Source organism: Daphnia carinata, chromosome 5, assembly GCF_022539665.2.
Source record: "Daphnia carinata strain CSIRO-1 chromosome 5, CSIRO_AGI_Dcar_HiC_V3, whole genome shotgun sequence".
Lineage (NCBI taxonomy): Eukaryota > Metazoa > Arthropoda > Branchiopoda > Diplostraca > Daphniidae > Daphnia > Daphnia carinata.
Genome location: NC_081335.1, coordinates 4,546,050 through 4,563,433, shown reverse-complemented (window position 1 = coordinate 4,563,433; position 17,384 = coordinate 4,546,050). Strand labels below are relative to the sequence as shown.

Sequence of the window (17,384 nt, the reverse complement as noted above, 5' to 3'; positions counted from 1 at the left end):
TGACAATTTCTCAATTATCTCAACAGAAAAAGTACTTTTGATTAAACTCATCCATTAATCTTTTTTTTTTGGTTGGGGGTTATAGTAATCTGATAAGCTATATATGGATGGAAATATACTTGACATAGCTTCATGAACAAGTATCCTGACATTTAATGGAACGTAAGCAGAAGAAAATTCTGCGAAAGAGGTAACCCAATTAAAATGAAAGGGGCTGTTTCAAAATAAGTTCAACAAATAATTAAATATGTTTTGGATAAGAGACTGATGGAAAAGTTCCATCTGAAAATTTTGGAATTCCTGAAACCAACTCCTCTAGAAAATTTCAAGCAATCAAGCAATTGGAGAATTATCTTCTATGAAAAGGCCATTAATCCAGGAAATGAGTTGAATGACACGCAAGCATTTGTGACAGTAGCAAAAAATTCTAATGGAACATGGTCCCATAAAAAGTGATATTCAAAACTGGTCTTGGACGCACTATTTATTATGGTAACTGAATCCGCTACAAATCCCCCTAAGTCTTCATTGTATGCTGTAAACAATACCTTCTAAATGCGGCGTAATTTTTTCTTTTTAGCCTACGAATTTTTTTTTGCGCACTGCCACTGTGACACTGATTGAATTACCGAGTTTTACTCGTTGGATTTTTTGTTGTTGTTGATATTAACAATCTTATACATTTTTCCTTCCCATAATAAACTACTAGTGAATAAAATAAACTGTTATTTGTTAGATTTTTCAAAAATTTTATTTTTCATTTAGGGTTAACACAGGATACAATGCGATGTGTACTACAAGCAGCACTACAGTTGAATCAAGCGATAGAAAACGAGTAGCGGCTGCCCTCATTTGCCCGAGTTTTATCCCTTGTTGAACATCATTTTTTGGTCGGCGATCTTCGCAGAGGAGATTCATGGCTTCGATCAAAATCACCGCAAATAGGTAAGTACCAATCGGAATTCAATGAATCTGCTTGAACAGGAACTGTTTGTAGGCTGCCGTAGGTAGTTTGACGAATATCTAGCCCGTTTTGCCATTTTGTTTGTACTCTCAAGAAAGAGGAAAGGGTGGTATTTCAAAGTCATAAAGTAATGGATGGATAAAACTACACGGGTATGTGTCATTACTGGATGTCAGAAGATCCATTTGACTCGCGAGAAGGTGATAAAGCATCATTCCCAAGACTCACTTGGATGCCGACCGGACAATGACACACACGACGTTTTATTTCATTACTTGTGACTTAAAAGTAGTCAAGCCACTTTGTAGATCGTCCCTGCTAGCTCTAGCTATAAAAGCTAGTGAAAAGCAGCTCAATGTGACTTGGACTCCTGGAGGTTTTTTATCCTGCATCTCATAGGTAAATGACCATTGTGGTAGTTCGACAAAATCACTTACTTTGAAGTAAGTGTGGCAGGCTTTCAATTGTCTTTATTTTCGTAGAATGTTTTTCTTTCACTGAATCATTCACATGTTATGCTTTTTTACCACCTTCTAAAGGACATCCATGAAAATTGAGCATTGTGCAAGGTAAGTAAATTTAGCTTTAAACTTCTTCAATTTTTCCTGTCTTGTGGTTAATCAATTTCTCCATTTTCCTCACTTTTATTGATCCTAACATTCATCCAGGACAGGAACGAAAAGTAGCCCTGTTGGAAAAGCTATTTTTGGACATTAAAGTTAGGCACTTCATGAGGTTTTCTTCTATAAAAATCTTTTATTAGTTGATTGTTAATTCATCATTTTGTCTTTAGGTAATAGTAATGCAAAACTTGCTTCCCATCCATAGGAAAACATTCAATACGTTTTTTTAAACAGGTAAACAGGCAAAGTGTAAAGATATAACACATACTTGATTGTCATTACATTGTATGCAAGACAACATAAAAGACCTCCTTTTCTACCTCGAGGTTATGGTTTTTACGAAGAAAAGAGGCTGCAGAACGCCTCTGACGTAAATTATGGCCGTTTTTCCATCATTTGCTTCCAGCCGTGACCGGTCATTTTTCCCGTTTCCTGAACGCGGATGCAGTTGAGCATGACGGTAGAAAGTTTACTATCGCTGCTAGTTAACACTTCGTCATCAGTCGGTTGCCTGAAACGTTACATTGTTCCCCAAACAGTGGCTCTCGTGAGTATACTTCAAGTTCATTTCAATCTCCATTCAAATTTGATTCTAGTTATATTCTGTAGTTGTTTGGTGAATCTAAATGTATATAGTTTAAGTTCATTTTCATCGCCATTAAAATTTGATTCTAGTTCCATGTTTATCTGTTTGGTGAATTAAATGTGTTGAAAATGAACAAGTAAGCAACAGGTAGAGACGTTATGGCGCCTTGCATTTGCCATGAGAAAGTGCCAATAACCCTATCCTACAAAGCATTATCTTTGCTTTTCGATTGAACTCTTTCGTCATTTCTCGACTGTCGAGTCAAACCAATTGTCTAACCGTTAAGACTCGATTTTCTCTACGTTAGTTGAGATAATTCGTATGTTCTCTAAAAGTTTTGTGAGCATTTGCGGAATCGTACACAATTTGCCGAGAAGCATAAGCCCATTTAATTAGTAGAATACAATAGTTAAGTTTTTTTTTTACTAGAACTAATTGGCGTTCGATAAACATGCATAATATAAAATTTCGATGTCATGTTTGCATACCATCTATACATGATGTAATTAATTGCGTTGCATTTTATCCAGTGGCTCGTTCTGCTGTCACGGTCGCGCTGAAGTAACTACACCATTTATACGACTCTCTGGGCCACTCCAACAAAATGAAACCGGTACTTTCCGAAATTGAGTTTACATGTCAGATAAGCTAAATGTAACTTATAGTGCCATTTGTACTTAGAATCTTCCTACCGTACAACGTATTGCAATGTTTGATGCCGAATCCGTCGCCGATGCCCTTCATAAAGCAACAACTGACTTAGACACTGACGAAGAAGCCTTCACGACCATTTTTTTGCCATCGAAAAAATCGGGAAATGTATAAAGCAGTGATTGGAGTAGGAACTAGCGAAGGGAGAATGGTTGTCTCGGCAACGGAACTAATCAGGAGACACTCGAAATGAGCGCTATATACCAACGACGTAAATTTTCTAGTTTTTAATAGTTCGTTTTCTTAATAAAAATTTAAATTTTTTAGTATACGGTCATCCCGCGCAAGACGATATCAAACGAGATACTTTTGGAGACTTCGACGCGTTGCTTCTTTCACCTGTTCAGGTACACGAGTACCAAACGAACCCTTTGCTTAACTTCCTTTCCTACAACAGAACAAAGATTAACTTCTTTTTTAAAATATGATCTTAGGTTCAAGGAGACGAGACGCAGATGGCCTGTGTGGCGCAAGCTAAACCGACGCCTGCATTTGTTTGAAGCCGGTATACTAAAACTTATGATGACTCCTACTATTAGCTTATGCAGCTGTGTGTTTTATATTTATTTACTACAGTGATATTATTGACATTTTAATGTATCACGTATTTTAAAATATTCAGGAGCGACCAAACTAGAAACTGATGAAAAAGTTTTCTATTCCATTCTAACAATCCTTGGCTGGGGTCAATTACGTCAAACTATTGCCGAATATGAGACTATGCATGGCCTCTCTTTGGAAAATGCCGTGACAAGCGAATCTTCCACCAACGCTCGATGGGGTATCTTAGAACTATGTAAGAATTCAAGCTTAAACTTCCTCAATGTCTCACTTGTCTCATTTCAAAATTTTAATGCCAACTGTGGAGCGTCTCCAAAATCGACCGGGAGACCTCGCTGAGCGTTTATACAATGCTCTAAAATGATTAGGCACCAGCGAGTAAAGCTAACTTGATCTAACGTAGATTTTTTTTAGTTTTCTTTAACTGAAAGTAATCACCAATTGGTTCTTTTAGCCACCACCTTATTCGTCTGATCGTCAGCCGCTGCGATGTTGATCTGGGCAACATTAAAAGAGAGTACGAAAATAAATTCGGCACAGATCTTCAAGCTGATGTTTCTGTATTGCTCTTTTCGTATTGTACTATGAAAAATATTAAAATAACGCATGTTTTTAGGATCATACGTCTCGTGACTGTAGAAAAGCTCTTGTAACACTTATTGACTGAGAACTGGAAAAACATTTGTGCACGGGAAACTGCGCTACTATAAACTAAACTCATATTCAAAATTATTTTATATTGAAAGGTTACATAAAAAAGCGATGTGCTCGAGCTTTATTTTTTGTCAAACTGATGTACTGTTGTCAACGCGATAACTTTTTCCATTGTTTTTTTATATTTACTTCAAAAACTGGCTTTGTTAAGGAATTGTATTGATAATTGTCAGTAAATTTTTTTTTACAATTTGTTTGCAAAATTTGTCTTATTGTTGACATGGTGTTAAAACTTGACACTATTCTGATTTACACTTACCAACATTCTTGTAAATTGCTTTTATACTTCACGTTTATAGTTTTTCCTACTTAGAAAGTTTTTAATGTTTCTATCTTCTTGTTATTTACGCTCTATTAGTCTCACCCACTGGGCTCTGGGGGGAACCGATCCTTAGGCCCTTTGCATGCACTGCCAATGCTCTTACATTGAGCCATGAATTACGTGTAACCTTTTTTTATTTTCCCTTGTATCTATGATATGGTTATCTTGCCTTGGATGTTTTTCTAGTCTAGCATATTTTGTTTATCTGTTCAAGGATGAGATAAATATCGTAGCTCAATCATTGAGCTACGATATTTATTTTTTATTTCCATTGAGCCTCAATGGAAGAGCGCGAGTCTATGATTCAGGTTACCCTGAGTGCAATTCTCAATAGATTATTAATGTTTTATTTATTAGTAATACTATTAAAATATTAATAAATTTTATATTTTAATCTTAAATTAAGAATAAAAATATGAATGTTTTCTTTTGGGGGGGGGGGGGTAAAACGGATTGCTATACACACAATCGTATATGACAATCCATTTTACAGAAAAAAAAAATGTCGGAAAAAAATCGCACTTTTTTCTTTTTTTCCGACACGTAGCCATCTACCGCTCAGACTCGTTATTACTGGCGTAGGCAATTTCAGTCCATTGGATGCCATTCGCAGTTAGTTCAGTAGCGTGGATGGAGAGAATATCGCGTGGCTGGAGGAACAATTGAAAAATGGGTAAGATAATACAACAAAAGGATGGTAAGTATAAACATTATTATATTTGGTTTTCAATTATTAATTATTGTTTATTAGATCAAATTATGAAGCTGCAGGCGCAATTATTGGAACAACACAAAATATTAGATAACAGCAAAGCTAAGGATGGTAAGGCCTAATACGTAGTGATTCTATTTATTTGCTTTTATTCATTTGTGTTTTGTAGCTCAAAGTTTGAGTCTACAAGCTCAGCTAGGGGAAAAGAACAAATTGGAACGGAACAGTTTCCAAACAGTGAAGGAGGTTTTTCCAAACTCAAACCTAACTGAACATTAGGATGAATTGGCATTAGGCGAACACAGTCAGGTACCTAAACTTTTCAAATAAGAATTCAAAATAAGTATAGAATTTTAACAAACAATTATTTATTGTTTAGTTATTCAGTCTACCACCTGACAGTGTGTTAAATTTAAATTCTGTTAGTGCTGCACAAAAAGAATCATTAGTAATAAGCCCATGCAGTGAAGGAAGTGAACAATTGTGGGACCGTATTTGGGCCGAAAATGGGTGTGGTACGGAAACCAAGATATGGCACAAGTTCAACATGAAACATGGATTAGGTACTTTTCGGTTTTATGTCTATTGAAAAAGTATTTTTAATGCTATTATTTTGCATTCACAGAATTTAATGGGGGATCAAATCAAGTCTGGAAGTGTTACAGGATGGAAGAGTCAGCCTACAGATGAAAAAACACTGAGAGTGCATTACCATTAAGGTATGAGGTAAAGTAATAGAGTATGCACATTGTCTAATGAGAAGTACCATCTTGTGTTAATAAATCCAGTACAACAGCAATCCTTTATAGTTCTGTCACAGCTAGAAACCTCAAATAATTCTGCTTCTCTGTCTAAAGAACAACTTGTCCTTTACGTTCAGAGTGTTGGGGAAACTGGGTACTTAAATGGCCCTAAAGATGTTTTAATTTTGCTGCCATTGCAGAGATGAACATCATACATGGACTCTTTAGGTATGAAAGGATTTTTCTTCAAGTAATTTTGAATTTATGACGAAGAATTTCTCCTCCTTTTTGCCAACCAGGTCTAATCTACCAAAAAAAAATTTATCCAATAGGAAAGGATTTTCATGTACTGGGAACACAACTATCAACAATGCAACATTGTACAGGTGCTAGTTTATCATTCAAGAGCCTTATACAATGATGTTAATCTGCAATTTGTATGTCCTTCCCCAAGCTTCCACCAGAAGTTGAATCTATGAGTCATGTAAGTTACATGATCAACAGTTGATATGTTTAACGGTGTTGTTTTTCTTTTCTCAATATAGGTTAATAGTAACATTGGATCTGAAAAAAATTCTTGGTTGGGGCAAGACACTGAATAAATTGTATTGATTGGATGGATGACATGACATTTCTATACTTAATTCGGATTCCCCAGACGGTATTTGATATTAAAAAAATTGAAGTGCATATCTGGGCTCCCTTCTTTTCTGAAGCCCCGTTTCCCCTTGACTCGTAATAAGCCCGTAGGGGGTCATGCCCCTACTGTACGGTATATATAAAAACAACATATACCGAGGTTTGGAGGGCTCTGGCCGGAAAGGGGACGTGGGGTGCCGCTTAGTCCGATGATGTGTTCACGGAGGGCGACGTGGTTACCCACAAATCCGAACTAAAGGTTAATCGCTCCAGTAAAAATGTTCCATATCTTCGGCTCTTCTTCCGGCTTCTCTTAGCCAATCACCGGGTAATCTCCCCGGTGGGTCAACAAGGCAGTGTCTCCCCCTGCCTGGGTTGACGGCAACTTTTGAAAGGGCTATTGTGCCTTTTTAAAGTTGCAAAAATAATTGTAATGTGCAGAGAATTGTCAATAAATTTTTTTTTATAAAATTTTTTTGCAATTTTTGTTTCTTTCACTGTCTGTTTTCACACATTACATTTATCATCTTTTTTTTATTTAGCTTTCTCAATTCTCCTTTACTGTTTATGCCACGTTTAATGGTAAGCATTGTTTCCTGTAAGCATAGTTTATCTGTAAGCATTCAATTATTATCTAGGGATCGAACCCTAGATGTTCGGCATTCCGCGCCGATGCTTTACCAATGAGCCATGAATCTTATGATGTCAAGTTGGCTTTTTTCTAGTCACTTGCGGACTTGCATTTACACTTTGAATAAAACTGAAATGCAATACTGCAATATTATTTTCTCCACTTAGATGTAGATTTTTATACATCTAGTAAGGTTTGAACCCAGGGTAACAGTTATCGCAGCTGAATGCTCTACCACAGAGCTATGGACATTATAAAAGCAATACAAAGATAAACATATAGTTGTGAAAGACTGCATAAACATCCTAGACGATAACGTATGATATGCGATAATAAAAACTTTAGATATATCTCGTGGCTCAATGTTAGAGCAGAAAATTGAATTGCTCAAGCTGAATAAAAAAAAAAGTTGATAAATGTAACGTGTGAACACAGACAATGAAGGAAACAAATTTTGCAAAAAAATTTTATAAAAAAAAATTTATTGACAATTCTCTGCACATTACAATTATTTTTGCAACTTTAAAAAGGCACAATAGCCCTTTCAAAAGTTGCCGTCAACCCAGGCAGGGGGAGACACTGCCTTGTTGACCCACCGGGGAGATTACCCGGTGATTGGCTAAGAGAAGCCGGAAGAAGAGCTGAAGATTTGGAACATTTTTACAGGAGCGATTAACCTTTAGTTCGGATTTGTGGGTAGCCACATCGCCCTCCGTGAACACATCATCGGACTAAGCGGCACCCCACGTCCCCTTTCCGGCCAGAGCCCTCCAAACCTCGGTATATGTTGTTTTTATATATACCGTACAGTAGGGGCATGACCCCCTACGGGCTTATTACGAGTCAAGGGGAAACGGGGCTTCAGAAAAGAAGGGAGCCCAGATATGCACTTCAATTTTTTTAATATCAAATACCGTCTGGGGAATCCGAATTAAGTATAGAAATGTCATGTCATCCATCCAATCAATACAATTTATTCAGTGTCTTGCCCCAACCAAGAATTTTTTCAGATCCAATGTTACTATTAACCTATATTGAGAAAAGAAAAACAACACCGTTAAACATATCAACTGTTGATCATGTAACTTACATGACTCATAGATTCAACTTCTGGTGGAAGCTTGGGGAAGGACATACAAATTGCAGATTAACATCATTGTATAAGGCTCTTGAATGATAAACTAGCACCTGTACAATGTTGCATTGTTGATAGTTGTGTTCCCAGTACATGAAAATCCTTTCCTATTGGATAAATTTTTTTTTGGTAGATTAGACCTGGTTGGCAAAAAGGAGGAGAAATTCTTCGTCATAAATTCAAAATTACTTGAAGAAAAATCCTTTCATACCTAAAGAGTCCATGTATGATGTTCATCTCTGCAATGGCAGCAAAATTAAAACATCTTTAGGGCCATTTAAGTACCCAGTTTCCCCAACACTCTGAACGTAAAGGACAAGTTGTTCTTTAGACAGAGAAGCAGAATTATTTGAGGTTTCTAGCTGTGACAGAACTATAAAGGATTGCTGTTGTACTGGATTTATTAACACAAGATGGTACTTCTCATTAGACAATGTGCATACTCTATTACTTTACCTCATACCTTAATGGTAATGCACTCTCAGTGTTTTTTCATCTGTAGGCTGACTCTTCCATCCTGTAACACTTCCAGACTTGATTTGATCCCCCATTAAATTCTGTGAATGCAAAATAATAGCATTAAAAATACTTTTTCAATAGACATAAAACCGAAAAGTACCTAATCCATGTTTCATGTTGAACTTGTGCCATATCTTGGTTTCCGTACCACACCCATTTTCGGCCCAAATACGGTCCCACAATTGTTCACTTCCTTCACTGCATGGGCTTATTACTAATGATTCTTTTTGTGCAGCACTAACAGAATTTAAATTTAACACACTGTCAGGTGGTAGACTGAATAACTAAACAATAAATAATTGTTTGTTAAAATTCTATACTTATTTTGAATTCTTATTTGAAAAGTTTAGGTACCTGACTGTGTTCGCCTAATGCCAATTCATCCTAATGTTCAGTTAGGTTTGAGTTTGGAAAAACCTCCTTCACTGTTTGGAAACTGTTCCGTTCCAATTTGTTCTTTTCCCCTAGCTGAGCTTGTAGACTCAAACTTTGAGCTACAAAACACAAATGAAGAAAAGCAAATAAATAGAATCATTATGTATTAGGCCTTACCATCCTTAGCTTTGCTGTTATCTAATATTTTGTGCTGTTGCAATAATTGAGCCTGCAGGTCCATAATGTGATCTAATGAACAATAATTAATAATTCAAAACAAATATAATAATGTTTATACTTACCATCCTTTTGTTGTATTATCTTATCCATTTTTCAATTGTTCCTCCAGCCACGCGTTATTCTCCATCCACGCTACTGAACTAACTGCGAATGGCATCCAATGGACTGCAATTGCCTACGCCAGTAATAATGAGTCTGAGCGGTAGATGGCTACGTGTCGGAAAAAAAGAAAAAAGTGCGATTTTTTATTTTTTTTCCGCCATTTTTTTTTTTTTTTTATGTAAAACGGATTGCCATATACGGATTGCCATAAAAAAAACATTGGCCTTTTTTTCTGTTTTATTGCTATCGCCATCTAACGGTCATATTTCTAGTTAATTCTCTACATACACTGATCGAAAAATATTTTAAGCCCGACTAAATAAGCCCGACTTTCTGTTTTTTACGGTTAATTCAAAAAGTAGAAGCCTCATATAAAAAAATACACCCCATTTTCGTGATCAGTGATCAATTTCGAATCCGAATAATGTATTTTTAATGAAATCTAGGATTTGAAGAAAATTTGAAAAGTGAGAAGGCTATAGCCTTCTTACTTTTTCATTTTTGGCCAAATTTCAAATTTGGCTTAAAATACATGATATCGATGCAGAATGGAATGCTTATCACGAATATAAGGTTTATTTTTTAACTGGTCTTATATTTTTTTAATTAAACAAAATAAAACAGAAGGCCGTGCTATTGTCGGGCATAAAATTTTGTCTCAGAGAATTAACCAGAAACGTCACCGTTAGATGGCGATAGCAGTAAAACAGAAAAAAAGGCCAATATTTTCTATTTTGGGTAAAACGGATTGCCATAATACTAGACTCCCAAAACAATTTCGTCTGCTTTCTGCGAACAAGAACAGCGACATCTAACGAGCGATATCAAAAGCAAACTAACATTCAACCTATTTGTCAAGTCTCATCATCTGTTTGCCAAGTGAGTATTGGTTAGTTGCTGTGTTTTAGTAATAACTGTATCTGTCTCTCCCGGTTTTTGGCCAAATATTTAATTCCTTCCAGGGATTAGAAATGTTTGCCTTGGTCAATCGAATCCTCGACTGGTTTAAAAGCCTATTTTGGAAGGAAGAAATGGAGCTGACTTTAGTTGGATTGCAATATTCAGGCAAAACGACATTTGTCAACGTTATCGCGGTAATCTCATCTTCGATGAATCATTCTTGTTATTCTAGCACATTAAAACATCCCATGTCTCTTGCAAGTCGGGACAATTCAGCGAAGATATGATTCCTACAGTTGGTTTCAACATGAGGAAGATTACAAAAGGAAATGTCACAATTAAACTATGGGATATTGGTGGCCAACCTCGATTCAGATCAATGTGGGAAAGATATTGCAGAGGAGTCAATGCTATTGTGTAAGCAATCATTTACTGCAAAAGTTTGTATAGCCGACTTCAGCAAATTTTTTTCGTTTTTACAGTTATATGGTTGATGCAGCTGATCATGACAAAATTGAGGCTTCCCGAAACGAGTTGCACCACTTGCTGGACAAACCCCAGCTGGCAGGCATTCCTGTTTTGGTTTTGGGCAACAAAAGAGACTTACCAAATGCACTGGATGAAAATGGACTTATTGAGAGGATGTGAGTAGAAATAAAAAAGTATATGTAATCTGAAAGTGAACGTGGAACTAACCGTGACATCTTTACTCAGGAATTTGTCAGCCATCCAGGATAGAGAGATCTGCTGCTATTCGATCTCATGCAAGGAAAAGGGCAACATTGACATCACACTACAGTGGCTGATCACACATTCCAAGTCGGGCGGTACCCGTTAATATTTTGGGGCTAAAAGAAAAAGACAAGAAAGAGCAAGAGCGATAATTGGTCAGTCATATCAAATGCAGCCAACTCAGTACGACATCAAATCCTCTTGTGCGAATCCGACTCTTTTGTGTTCTCATTTATTTTTTTTTAATTTTCTTCCAAGTGGAGCTCTGCTTTGTCTGTGAAAGCCCGAACAACCGGTCGCAATTAACTGCTGATTCTCTTTTTCGACGGAAACACATCGTTTCTTGATTATGATACATTTTGTCGTGCTCCACACCTAATTCCTCTTTTTTAAATTTTTTTTCCTCTCAGATTTATCAATGTCGCACTGTATCCAATTTTTTCGCCTTTTTCGGTAGATTAAAGAAAATTTAAAAGGTCTGCTATAATGCTATTGATTTTTAGTGGTTGAATAGAAAATCGATATATTATACACACGTGCACAATTTGTAAGGTTATCATATTTTGACACGTACATCAACATTTCTGGGGGGGGGTAGAAGACAAACATCGCCGAGGTGAGGGGGGAAAAAATAATTTTTTCTTTGATACTAATTATTTTTACTTGTTTTGGCACCTGAAAAAAAAGGAAAAACGAACGAAGCTGGATTAAATTCATAAAAGGAGGATTTCAAAGTGAGGTCCGGGGGAACTGGGAGGAGGTTTTGAGCCACGAATAGATTGACAATTATCAGAACTCTAAACGCGTGTGTAAGTTGATTTAAAAAAAAAAAAAAAAAAAAGGATTCGACGTCCCTGATGTGAACGGAGAACGTATGTTTGGATTGTATGTGTGTGTAAAAAAGGTACAAATTATAAACTAGGTTGAAATTTGTTAAAAACAGAGACCATAAATATTTTACGTCTCTGTGACGGAACAATTAAAGGGGCAAAAATAAAGGCACGCCAAACCCATCCGACCATTGGAGAGAATCCGCTCCTATTTTTAAAAAAATATAAAAATAAAAAACGCACTGCACATGCTGAACGCCAACAGATGGCTTATTACTGACACGCGTGTTTTGGGAAATAAAAAAGGAATTTTTTTTTTTAAATTGTGTGGTCAAGAAAAAGATTTTAAGAACGCAACGAAACGGATCAACACACGGTTGTGTGTGTGTGGTTTGCCATTGATGATTTTTGCCTGTTATGTGTGATCATGTTTGGGTGTGTGTGTTGTGGTAAAATTTGGTTTGTTTTGAATTTACAAAGTGGTCGGGGTGGTAAAATGGCACTGGGAGAGGGAGGCTTGGCAGCGGCAAACGAGTGTGCGCAAGCGCTTGACGTTTCCACTGCCGCCGGTTGAGGAGGATGAAGAATGGATGACGGCCGGTGAGGAAGCGACGGAAGAGTCAGCCGAGCATGGCGACATGGAAACGGACGACGGAAGACCGGAATCGATTCCGCCAATGTTGTTGGCATCGGCTGACGAAGGTAGTTCTTCCTCGTCTTCCGGCTCCTCAATCGAGAGCCGCGTAAACGGGATCAGGGCGTGATCTTCCGGTTTATTGCTGTCGTTGGCCGAGAGATGGCACGTGCAGCGCTGCGGACTCGGCGGATTCAGTTGACGCTCGAAATCCAGCAGCTGGCCCATAAAGTTAAAGTTGGGCGAAATGTTGGACTTTTTTCGGCGCACAAAGTCGTACGCGTCGTTCAGGCTCATCGACATTTTGTACATCAAGTAAGCCTAGATTTATTGTTTTTGTTTTTGTTTTTTTCATGGAGGAAAAAAAAAAATGGAGAGGACAGAGTTAAAAAAACAAAAACAAAAAAAAAAACAATTATTTTTGGAACGAATCCCAAACGAGTTGTTTATCTGTCTACTCACCACTGTGATGGTGACGGAGCGGGAAATTCCGGCCAGGCAGTGGACTAGAACGCCTTCCTGTCGCTCTCGAGCTCCATCTAATCGAAAAGCAAATCAAAATTAAAGACGATGATAAATCTCTCTGCGGAGCACGCGCGCACGACCTTGTGTACTTTGATGGAAATATCGATTCACAAAAGATAAAGGAGAGGCAAAAAAAAAAATAAATAAATAAAAAAATATATGTAGAAAAACTAAAGGAGAAACGGAAAGGAGAGAGAAAAGGGGAAAAAAAAAACTTGTTGCCATGACAACGGCAGCTGAGCAGGAAGCAAAGAATCCTGTCGCTCTTTCTTTCTTTTTTTTTCGCATACGCTTATGCAGCTGCACGGATGTAAACATGGCAAAGCTTATCGATTTTTGTTCACTCTCTCCTCTCTAAAATTTCGTTTCTGACACTTGTTCAGTGAAATATTGTAAAAGGAAAAATCATAATAATCAATGACAACCTCAGTCGCCATGATGAGAAAGGGTGTGAAACAGAATTAAATTCAAACGATAAATACGGGACTGCAATTACCGATAAAGCCGATGGCGGAAGGGAAGAAACTGCTTAAATTTTGACTCCAATGATCCGTGATGGGAATCTGCAGATACTGGATCGTTCCCGAATCCTCAAAGACGTTGGGCAAATTGGGCGTCACGTTAACCACGTACTGTTTGAAAAGACAAATCATAAATAAATCAAAGGATGAAAAATGAATTTTTCTCGGCACGTGCGAGCCTCTCATTTATGCGAAGTAACTTACGCGAATGCGGTGCTTATCGAGTGCGTCACAGTCGCGGGAATTTTGGGCGTTGCCCAGAAACAGGTGAGGAAGGATCTCGACGGGGAAACCGGGATCGGCCAATGGATCCGTGTCATTCATGGGGATCATTCCTCCCAATTGTCCCGTCAATCCAATGTCGGCCGAGTCGACGGCAACGTTGTCCAGCATCAATGGAGGAAGAGGTTCGGATTCGAGGCCGAGTCGAAGTCCGACCGACAGACCCAAACTGAAGCCGGAACCAAATTCCGGTGGGCCAACTCCGCATCCGTTTTCATCGTCGGCACGGATTTCACCCGACTCCAAGGACGAGTCGGGACGCTCTTCTTCCGAGTCGGAGGCGGACCGGGAACCGAGCGAGCCCGGTCGGCGATTGTTTAAACTGAGTGGGCGGACTACACCCGCCGTCGGCCTCAAGCCTTCGCCTCCGATGCGCAAGTTGGGAAGGACTTCACTCGGGTTAGCCGTCTCCGATTCCCGCGTCACGCACCATTCTGGGTACTTGTTCCGGAATTCTTCCACACCTCCTAATGAATGAATAATAAATCAATTTAATTAGCATTTTCATTGTTTTGCTGTTTTTTTTTTCTTAAATGACCGTACGTTCTTTTGTTATTGTTATTTTGTAGGCTTTTATGCAAGGCCATCTGTTGGTGGCCAACCTCACTACTCAACTAAAATGTTCACAAACAACCATCAATTAACTGGACGTTTTTTTTTTTACTTAAAAGAAAATCCAATTGCCAACGATATTTTTAAAGAAATGCAGTGAATCCCCTAAAAAAAATCTATGTATATTGTTTTGAAAATGGAAACTGAACAAGATGGCGCTGTGTCAAAATGAGGTTAGGGGTCTTTCTCTCCGTCTTCGTAGGGGAAAAGGCTTTTTATTTTAGAAAGCGCGCGTAGTCTTGACAAAAGCCAAGATTCCTCTTCTTTTTTCTCCTCCCCCCCCCCCCTTCCACACTCAACGTGGATGGATGGAAGGTAGCAAAAGAAAGAAAATATCCCCCGCTACGCATGCCTATTCTTACTTTTGAAATGTCTCTAAAAACGAACAAAATAAATTAAAGAAAAAAAAAAGAAGGTGCCTCCATTTTTCAACAGAAAAAAAAAATCTTTTTCAATGAACAATCGTTCACGTTTTATTTCTCGAGTCCTTGAACGCCATCAAATGTGCCACATCGTAAGAGACTAAAGAAAAAAAAAAGAGGGAAGTGACTTGTTTTGGGCGCCATTCAGACTACCAACTCCTCCCCTCCCCTCTTTTTTCTTCACACACACACAAAAGGTTCGAGAACCCAGAAAGGCTTGGGGTAGCTTGCGGATCGAAAACGGTTCGCGAACCGCACGCCTCGTGTGTGTGTGCTGTAAAATTGAATGGAGTTTTGAGGAGGAAGGGGATAGCAGACGGCGGAAATGCAACAGTTTCGTCACCGTTTTTTTTTCTTTTATTTGCAGACCAGAGAGTTTTGATTCGGTTGGTAAAAACGAGGTCAGATTTTTTTTTTTTTTTTGCATTTGAAATATTCAAAACACTCAACTTTTTTTCTCTCTTTTAAATGGTAAGTAATGAGTTTTCAGTCGCATTTCAAGGATTCGTGTTCGTTTCTCTTTCTCTCTCGTCTAAATCACGATTTCGAAAGAGAGAGACAGACCCAAGCAAAATGTGCGTGTGTGTATGTTTGAGAGATCCACCGGAAGTCGGTCTCTCCCCCTCGGGCTGTCAAAAAAAAAAAACCTTAACTCCCTGCCGTGTGTTTTAAGGACGTCCCGAGGGCCATCTGTTTCATCCTTATCTTTAAAAAAAAAAAAATGGAAGATTTTCTTTTTTCTAGTTAAAAAAAAAATAAATAAGCCCCAAGATTTCCGGTGAAACTTGCGGATTACGTTTGATTTTTTAATGCGGCATTGTTTGATGGGAAGTGGGGTAAAACAAAAATTGGCGATGAACACAATGTGTACATGTTTTTTTTTTTCTACCGGATGTTGTACGCCCCATGTTTTGTTTTTTTCTTTCCCTCCCTCCCCCCAACAAGGGCGCCATTTTGTGCCGATTTTTTACAACGAGTTATCAATGCGTCCGCCACATCAGGAAGGCGGGAAAAAAAAAACGTAAAACTTCAAAACAAAATGGCGTCGGTTGAAAGTCTACTTGCTAAAGCCGATAACAAAACAAAATGTCTGCCAGCATTTTTATTGTTGTTTGTTTTGTTTGTTTTTTTTCGTTCTTGATAAAGAAAAGAATTAAATGTCTCCCACCTTGAAGGCAAACGACTGGACAGCCGTCCTGAATGAGCGATTTGCGTAGAACGGAGACAATGTCTCCGACTCCTCCGCACAAGACGAACGTGTGCTGTTTCTTGTTGTTGGCCGACGATCCGCCAGCGGAAACGGTGGGCAGGAAGGGTCGCGTTTTGGAGCCGTCGACACTGGCGTGATTGTTGGACGACTTGAGCACAGAGCCGATGGTGACTTTGCCTCCGGCCAGCCGTCTCAACATGATGGACGGTAGAGACAAGTGGACGGCTCGCCGGATGTGGCACTCGCCGAAATCCGCTGCCGAACGGCAATCCAACAATGTCAACATGTCGGCTTCGACAGACGCCGATGGATTGGCTGTTGCGTCGCGAAGTTGAGCCCACAATCCATCGGCGCTAATCACTCCGTCAACACAATCTGCCATTTCGGACATGGCCGGCATTTTCACCATCACACAAACTTTTTTGGACTTTTTCAATGCTTTCCTTTTTCTGATGCTTTCACAGATGGAATATGCATACACGCGAACACGCGCGAACACAAAGCACGAGTGTTTCTTCTTTCAGTTCGCGTTTTTGTGCAGAGGGCGAAATGGAACAAACAAAAAATCTGAACGGGCGACACACAACACACTGAAATAACGAAACAAAAAATCGGAAGAAAACGAGGGGTGTTGTTTTTTTTTAGATTGCGTACACACACTCACACACACACACGCTGGCGAGAGAAACACAAACAATCAATGGATTTTGTTTGGGATATCTTTTTTTTTTCTCGTTTCGTTTTCCCCCCAAACACAGTAAAAAAAAATATATATATATTTAAAAAAAAAAGAAAGCGTCCGTCCTTCGTCAGAGCTGCACTGCGATTGACTCTCTACGCTCTGTAGCCTCTGGGTGAAAAGCCTTTTTAGTCCGGGCTTTCAGTAGCGGTGGCGCTAGTAGTCGTCCGGTGGGCGGCGTGGCTCGGGATAAGGGCGAAAAAATTCGGGTGATAGGGGCCTCATAAGCGATGGGTGGGCCAAACAAAAAAAAAAAAAGACATGGAAACAGTAGAACTGGAGGGCTAGGAAAGGCCGTAGAATGAAAGAGAACCTTGATAAGATGGCAGCACTGTCTAATATATTTTTTTTTCTTTCTTTTCTTTCTCTCAATCAGTGAGATCTAAGCACACAATGTTTC

At 38.7% G+C, this 17,384-nt stretch overlaps 2 protein-coding genes and 3 long non-coding RNA genes across 8 annotated transcripts; 3 read left to right on the top strand and 2 right to left on the bottom strand.

Annotated features, from left to right (window-relative positions):
- The first annotated feature begins 30 nt into the window (after positions 1-30).
- Positions 31-4,235, top strand: LOC130696418 (uncharacterized). 2 transcript variants are annotated; one of them, XR_009002635.2, is made up of 13 exons: positions 31-190; positions 264-492; positions 766-1,363; positions 1,447-1,533; positions 1,633-1,699; positions 1,758-1,821; positions 1,914-2,134; positions 2,704-2,786; positions 2,855-3,095; positions 3,152-3,231; positions 3,319-3,389; positions 3,507-3,680; positions 3,900-4,235. It is a non-coding gene; the product is annotated as an uncharacterized LOC130696418 (long non-coding RNA). The 2 variants fall into 2 exon arrangements; XR_009421002.1 differs by having other exon boundaries at positions 2,839-3,095.
- A 1,163-nt stretch (positions 4,236-5,398) lies between these two features.
- On the top strand, positions 5,399-6,758 carry LOC130696417 (uncharacterized). Of its 2 annotated transcripts, XR_009002631.1 has the most exons (5): positions 5,399-5,502; positions 5,573-5,756; positions 5,819-5,912; positions 5,982-6,164; positions 6,236-6,758. It is a non-coding gene; the product is annotated as an uncharacterized LOC130696417 (long non-coding RNA). The 2 variants fall into 2 exon arrangements; XR_009002630.1 differs by having other exon boundaries at positions 5,819-6,164.
- Positions 6,759-7,943: 1,185 nt separating this feature from the next.
- Positions 7,944-9,479, bottom strand: LOC130696414 (uncharacterized). 2 transcript variants are annotated; one of them, XR_009002624.2, is made up of 6 exons: positions 9,413-9,479; positions 9,215-9,354; positions 8,961-9,144; positions 8,805-8,898; positions 8,553-8,735; positions 7,944-8,481 (listed from the first exon to the last, which is right to left on the bottom strand). It is a non-coding gene; the product is annotated as an uncharacterized LOC130696414 (long non-coding RNA). The 2 variants fall into 2 exon arrangements; XR_009002623.2 differs by having other exon boundaries at positions 8,553-8,898.
- Positions 9,480-10,440: 961 nt separating this feature from the next.
- Positions 10,441-11,688, top strand: LOC130696410 (ADP-ribosylation factor-like protein 8B-A). Its single transcript, XM_057519495.2, has 4 exons — positions 10,441-10,671; positions 10,740-10,894; positions 10,960-11,121; positions 11,192-11,688. The coding sequence occupies exons 1-4, from the start codon at positions 10,549-10,551 to the stop codon at positions 11,313-11,315; spliced, it is 564 nt and encodes a 187-aa protein (XP_057375478.1). The 5' UTR covers positions 10,441-10,548; the 3' UTR covers positions 11,316-11,688.
- An 815-nt stretch (positions 11,689-12,503) lies between these two features.
- Positions 12,504-16,993, bottom strand: LOC130696402 (dual specificity protein phosphatase 9-like). Its single transcript, XM_057519486.2, has 5 exons — positions 16,204-16,993; positions 13,924-14,468; positions 13,695-13,830; positions 13,136-13,212; positions 12,504-12,994 (listed from the first exon to the last, which is right to left on the bottom strand). Exons 1-5 carry the CDS (start codon positions 16,652-16,654, stop codon positions 12,512-12,514), a joined length of 1,692 nt encoding a protein of 563 aa, XP_057375469.1. The 5' UTR covers positions 16,655-16,993; the 3' UTR covers positions 12,504-12,511.
- Positions 16,994-17,384: the final 391 nt, after the last annotated feature.

Coding starts and splice junctions, on each gene's coding strand:
- LOC130696410 (XM_057519495.2), top strand. CDS start 10,549: ATGTTTGCCTTGGTCAATCGAATCCTCGACTGGTTTAAAAGCCTATTT. Junction 10,672..10,739: donor CATTTGTCAACGTTATCGCG/GTAATCTCATCT, acceptor GTCTCTTGCAAG/TCGGGACAATTCAGCGAAGA. Junction 10,895..10,959: donor AGAGGAGTCAATGCTATTGT/GTAAGCAATCAT, acceptor TCGTTTTTACAG/TTATATGGTTGATGCAGCTG.
- LOC130696402 (XM_057519486.2), bottom strand. CDS start 16,654: ATGGTGAAAATGCCGGCCATGTCCGAAATGGCAGATTGTGTTGACGGA. Junction 13,831..13,923: donor TCGATAAGCACCGCATTCGC/GTAAGTTACTTC, acceptor CTTTTCAAACAG/TACGTGGTTAACGTGACGCC. Junction 13,213..13,694: donor TTCCGCCATCGGCTTTATCG/GTAATTGCAGTC, acceptor CTTTTCGATTAG/ATGGAGCTCGAGAGCGACAG.